The following is a 6,360-nucleotide window of genomic DNA, read 5'->3' as shown; positions in this document are numbered from 1 at the left end:
GCGCACACACACACATTAAGTGTTGAAAGGGTGTAAGATATTGATGAGGTTAAGAATACAATGGGCCACACCTTGTTCCTGACTTAACATCAATATCATGAAGATGTCACACCTCCCTTAGACACTTGATAAATTAACTAATGCTATTTTAATGAAAACACCAACAGAATATTATAGGAACAATGAAGAATGCTGTGCATAGTGTACTACCATTTCTGTATGAAAAAAAAAACATAGTACAGGTGTGTATGCATATATATAAAATATATATGAAAGGCTATATAAGAAAAGTTCTCATTGATTGCTTCTGATTAGAAAAATGTGTAATTGAAACAAGGGTGAAAGCGATACTTTTCACTGTGTAACTTCTTGGTACAGTTTTGAACCATGTGAATGTATTACGTAGACAAAATTAAATAAACTAAAGAACAAAAAAGAATATTGTGAACCAGGCACTAGTCTTAGTACTTAGTGTCCATTAACCCATTGAGCCTCACAACCACCCTACTATCATTATAGGTACCATCATTGTCTCCATTTTACAAATGAGGAAACCAAGGCAGTGTGACATAAGCAACTTGCCCAAGGTCATAGGCCTCACAAGTGGGGAGCAGGACTCAACACCAGGCTACCTGATTCCGGGATCTAGACTCTTAGCCCCTGCACTGTCCTGCCTCCCACAGAGGGGGCTGGATCACTAGGTTTGGAAAGAAAGAACATGATCTTCATCTTTCCAAGTTCAGAGATTAGCCAGAGATGTTTTTGGTTTTATTGTTTCTGTTTTTGTTTTTTTAAGATTTTTATTGGAGAACTGGGGGAGGGAACAGCATTGGGGAATTGGGGAAGGGGAACAGACAAGTTGCTGTCTTTTTGTTCTTCAGTCTAGTTGTGGAAGACGTTGCTTCACTGGCCCATGTTGGTATTGTGATCATTAAGCTCTTCCCAGGTGAGGTAGTCGCTCGCTGGCCATTGGACGGCCGCTCACAGAGGCTCACGGCAGCTCACACCAGCTGCCAGCCACTCACACTGGCTGCTGGCCACTCACGGTAGCTCGCGGCAGCCAACTGCAGCCCCATTGCAGCCTACACTGCCACAGGTGACTCACGGCAGCCCAGCTCCAGGTAGAGCTGTTGTTCACCATCTTAGCTGTAGAGGACTCAGTGTCACTAGCCCATGTGGGATAACCGGCAGCCCTGCTGCTCAGAGCTCATGCTCCCAAGCCAACTCTTTTTTTTTTAATTATTTTATTTTATTTTTACAGGTTCATTTATTGTTGTTTAATGTGCCTGAATTCGTTTCACTGCAGATTACATTTTCCTAGCCAACTGTTAACCAACGAGCCACTCGGTCAGCCCCAGAGATGTATTTTAATGTTGAGAAACACTGAGAAGCAAATATTCTTAACAAAGGTGTGTATCAGAAAAGATACCTTGGGAAACTAGCATAAATAGCATATTAATAAAACTAAGGGGGAGGGCCTGCCGAGTGGCCCAGTTGGTTAAGAGCTCNTTAAAAAAAAAAGTCACCATTAAGAAAATGAAAAAGCAAGGTACAGACTGTATCCAGAATATATAAAGGACTCCTACAGATTATAACAAAAGGATTAACAACCCAATAAAAATGGTCAAAATACTTGAGCAGACACTTCACAAATACACGTGACCAATAGCACATGAAAAGATGCTCAGCTCTTCACTCAGTGGAGAAATACAAACTAACCACAATGAGGTTCCATCTCACACCTTTTACAATGGCTGAAGTTTAAAAGACTGACAACACCAAATTCTGACAAAGATGTAGTGAAATTGGAATTTGCACATTGCTGGTTGAAGTATAATAAAATAACTTAAGAAAATTGTTTGGCAGTTTTTTATAAAAGCAAACTTACATGTAGCATATGACCCAGCAACTCCATTCCTAGGTATTTATCAGGAGAAATGAAAACATGTCCACAAGAAGACTGGTTCAAGATTGTTTATAATACCTTTATTCATTATAGACCCAAACTGGAAATACCCTAGAGGCCCATGAATGGGTGGATGTAAAAGCCAACTAGTGTATTCACACATTGGAGTACTACTCGGCAATAGAAAGAAACACACTGCTGACACACTCAACAGCATCGATGGATTGTAAGGACATCATATCGAGCAAAAGAAGCCAGACACAAAAGAGTACATACTATAAGAACAGGCAAAGCTGAAAGAAAACCAATAGAATGTGCCTACGCTATGAGAAGGAGGAGGAGGAGGGGGAGGAGGAGGAGTAGGCAAGGGAGGAAGGGGAGAAGAAGAGGAAGAAAAGCAGAAGAAGCAGAAGCAAGAGGAGGAGGAGGAGGAGGAAGAGGAGGAGGAGGAGAGACAAAACTAATCTATGGTGTAGACTTTAGAACAGAGTTCGCCCATGGAGGAGTAGGATGGGGATTGACTAGAAGGGGGCAAAGAGGTTATAAAGAATGAAATCTTCCATATCTTGACTGGGGAGGTAATTATATGGCTGCATATATTTATCAAAACTAATGGAATGATACACATAAGATTTGTCCATTTTGCCTTTTTCTTCGATTAAAAAAAAAAAGAAGGAAAAATTTAAACAACAATCTCCAGTTTGGACACTCAAGCCAGCAGCCCCACCCTGAAGCACAAGGCTCCCAACCCATCGCCGCCCTTGCTGGCTCCGGACTGCCCCGTGATGACTCAAGGAGGGAAGATGGAGACAGGATCTGTCTGAAGCAGAGGTGTAGGAGAGCACCACCTGGGATGATGCCAGTGCCAGAGAACTAACTGTTCAGTTAGTTTCTCTTATTCAGTTCAGTCAATTTCCTATAGAAACTAGCCTTTTTTTTCCACCCCTGTCCCACTATATCCCTTCCAACATCTTACTCCAGTTCTGAAATGGAAGAAAAGCCAGTAAAGAAGTGAATGGAATATGAACAACTCCTGAGCCAACTGCAACACGTGGCTTTCCCAATGACATGAATTTGAGTCCATGGACCAGACAATCCATAGAACTCCAGAGCCCAGAACAAATCTTGCTTTTCCCTAAACCCACTCCTTCCATTAAAAACACACTCACGACCTCACAGCAGCTGTACACAAGAGACGCTATTGTTAACCCTGATTTACAAATGAGAACTCTGATGCTTAGAAAAGTGAAGTGACTACCCCAGAGCATACAGCTTAAATTCAGATCTGTCAATGCTCAGCCCATGCCCTTAGCCACTGTATACACTACCCGATGCCCTAATTTATGCAAATTCAATTGAAACCTAAAGATGGCAGCTTTGAATGGAAAAAGGGGTTGTAAAGGGTAACATGGCCCTGAGAGGGGTTTAGTGGAGAGATTGGTGACCCCGTTCTCCCTCGGCTGTATTCAAGAGAGAGGAAGGTTGGTGGTGGGCAGGACACATGTGAGCCCCAGAAGCTTTTAGCACCACCTAGGTTCCCTCCAACTGTGTAAATATTCAGCTCTGTTCCCATGTGATCCTAAAATCACTGTCTACACCTGCACTGTCCAATAGTCACCACTGGCCACATTGACAATCTAAATTTCTCTTAACTAAAATTTGAAAACTCATTTCCTCACTTGCACATTTCAAGGCTCAGTGGCCATATGTGCCTGGTGACCATTTTATGGGACAGCACAGGTCTGACCTTTGGTCTTCAGTCAGGCCACCCTCAAGGCTGTGGTTTGCTGGGCTTGCAACGATTCTGTCCCCAGCGTCCACAGGTTGAGTCACACTGCTGATGGTCAGGGAAGGGATAAGAAGTGAGGGAAGTGGCACAGAGGTGCTGACACCCCAGGGGCACCCCAGAGGAGTTGGGTAGCATGGTCAAACACTCTTCTCTCCAGCAAACATTCTTTCTTTCCTTTCAGAAGAGAGTTCTTTTCCTGACCAATGACTACTTTTTCACAGACATCAGTGACACACCTTTCAGGTAAGGGACCCGTGTTTTATTTATGGGGGGACAGGTGGCTAGAACATGAATACCAACAACTCAGGGTACAGCTTTCAGGTCTAAGGATAAATTTATGCATAGTTAGTTGGCGATTTTGTGGTAACAAAAAAAGACCCGTGTTTGCACTCAGGAAATTTGAGAGGTCTAGATCTGCTTTGCCAGTGTAGCCTAGTGTGCAGAGTCTGGAACCAAACTGCCTGGGTTTGAATCCCAGCTTCACCTCTTATAGGCTGTGTGACCTTTGTCAAATTGCTTATCCTCTCTGTGCCTTAGATTCCTTATCTGTAAAATGGGGGTTAATAATAGTAGCTACTTCTTGGCAGCATCGTGAGGATTTAGTGACATAATCTATTTACAGTTCTTACAGCATGCAGTTGTAAGCAATTGTTAGATGAAAGATCAAATTTGAAGATTTTGTTCCCTCCAACTGTATAAATATTCAACTCTAGGTAATATCCAGATTAGGAAAATAACAGCACTTACCTCTGAATTACCTCATTTTCCAATAAAGTATGGTTCCCAGCCCTGGCTGTTGATTAGAATACCTGAGGAATTTTATAAAATTGACAATGCTCAGGCCCCATCCAAACCATTTTACTTGGAATTTCTGGGATGGGGCCCACACACTAGTATCTTTTAAAGCTCCCTAGGTGATTCAGATATTCAGCCAAGGTTCAAAAGCAATATTCTACGAAGAGAGAGAGGAATGCATGGTGGGATTCACCGGGTGGGAAGGGACCCTCTTGTTTGTGGGGCTCTGTGAGACATAGAGGCCTTTCTACATTTCAGGGGGTCCCTGAGAGATTCAGGATGAGCTTGATTAAAATGGGAGCTGAGGGGAAACTTTGGCCTATAGAATTTCCAGGGTCCTTCTCAGGAAGAAAGGCTAATGAAAAAAATAGAAGTGCTGCCTTAGTTCTAGAGGGGCCCACCTGTGAGGCCAGCAGCACGAGGTGGCTTGGCATACATACCCCTTCTCATGGGTATGGAGCGCTCATAAACTGGGGTTAGTGACGGACAGGACATGGGCTGGTGTGTTGACTTGCTCTGGGTGTTGATGAGAACATGGGATCTCTGCTCTCTCCACAGCCTGGGAGTGGTGCTGTCCCAGGGCCATGGAGAATACATCCTCCTGGGGAACACATCTGTGGAAGAAGGTGGGTCAGCACCAAGTACTGATGGACAGTTTAGAGGGGAAATGGATGCTCCTGGGATGCTAAGCAGGGCCAACCCCAGGCAGAGATGGTTTGAGAGCCTCCCAGATCGCAGGCTTGAAAGCAGCCTCTGGGAGCAGGGCTGCCTGGTTAGGAGGGGTCTGTGTGTCTCGGGCACCAGGCGTGTGAGACCAGCCAATCAGCCATCAAAACGACAGAGCCTAACAGCATTGTCAGATTCTGGGCGGCTTTGTGGACAGAGGGGCCTCAAGGGAACGTGCTTCTGGGAACAGAGCTGAATTTGACCTGTCAGAGGACTACACAGAAAGCATGAAAAAAGAGGCGGGAAGAGTAAGGGAGCAGATCTCTAGCAGTCTGCTTGGGCTGCTGTAACAAAGGACCACAAACTAGTGGCGTAAACAACAGAAACCTCTTCTCCCACAATTCTGGAGGCCACGCTACCATAGGGCCTCTAGGGCAGGACTGTTCCCGCCAATTCTAGCTCCTGCTGGCCCCAGGTGTGCCTTAGCTTGCCCTGCAGCTCTTCTGTCTGTGCCTCCATCATTATACGGTTTGTCCCCTTGTGTGTCTTTGCTTTCCCTTCTTATAAGGACATCAAGCATCTTGGATTAGGCCCATCCTAATAACCTCATCTTAACTTGATTACATCTGCCAAGACCTTATTTCCATATAAAGTCACTTTCACAGGTACTGAGGGTTAACACTTCAACATATCTTTTGAGAGGACACAGTTCAACCCATGACAGGGAGCTTATGGGAAATGAACCTGAGAGGGGTTGTGGGAAATGGTGGGGGAGGCTGCGAGAGAAGAGCCCCACCCTCTCTAACCGAACCTGCTCATGACTTGCATGGCCTGAGCACCTTGACAGAACAAAACCTGTGTCCAGGGCTCAGGGACACCTCAGGAGGTCCTTGGAAGCTGTGGTCGCAATTCTATGCAAAGCCCACATCCTGTCCATTCTGCTTTACCATTCCTTGAATGTGTCTCATCTCTCCATCTCTCTGCCACCACCCTAGTCATTGTCACCTCTCTCCTGGATAACCACAGCAGCCTGCACTGGCCTCTGCTTCTTCCTTTTTCTGATTTTTTTTTTTTGCAGAGGGATCTTTCTAAAAATGCCAAATCAGATTGTGTCACTGCTAAAGGACCTTCAATGTTCGTCTGCTTTTATTTTATTTTTTTCTCATTTCTCCACATACTAAGCTCCAAGGTCTTTCCATATGCT

General features: G+C 44.6%; 1 protein-coding gene across 1 annotated transcript in view; it reads left to right on the top strand.

Moving 5' to 3' along the window:
• CACNA2D4 (calcium voltage-gated channel auxiliary subunit alpha2delta 4) overlaps nt 1–6,360 on the top strand; it is a 123,103-nt gene that overhangs the window by 52,883 nt on the left and 63,860 nt on the right. The window contains exons 20-22 of the mRNA XM_019654048.1: nt 3,877–3,938; nt 5,049–5,407; nt 5,616–5,631. Coding sequence (XP_019509593.1) covers nt 3,877–3,938; nt 5,049–5,407; nt 5,616–5,631 — 437 coding nt within the window. The remainder of the gene's footprint in view (nt 1–3,876; nt 3,939–5,048; nt 5,408–5,615; nt 5,632–6,360) is intronic.

The sequence above is a fragment of the Hipposideros armiger genome, unplaced genomic scaffold (genome assembly GCF_001890085.2).
Source record: "Hipposideros armiger isolate ML-2016 unplaced genomic scaffold, ASM189008v1 scaffold_213, whole genome shotgun sequence".
In the NCBI taxonomy this organism is placed as follows: Eukaryota; Metazoa; Chordata; class Mammalia; order Chiroptera; family Hipposideridae; genus Hipposideros; species Hipposideros armiger.
This window is presented reverse-complemented; position numbering and strand designations above follow the sequence as displayed.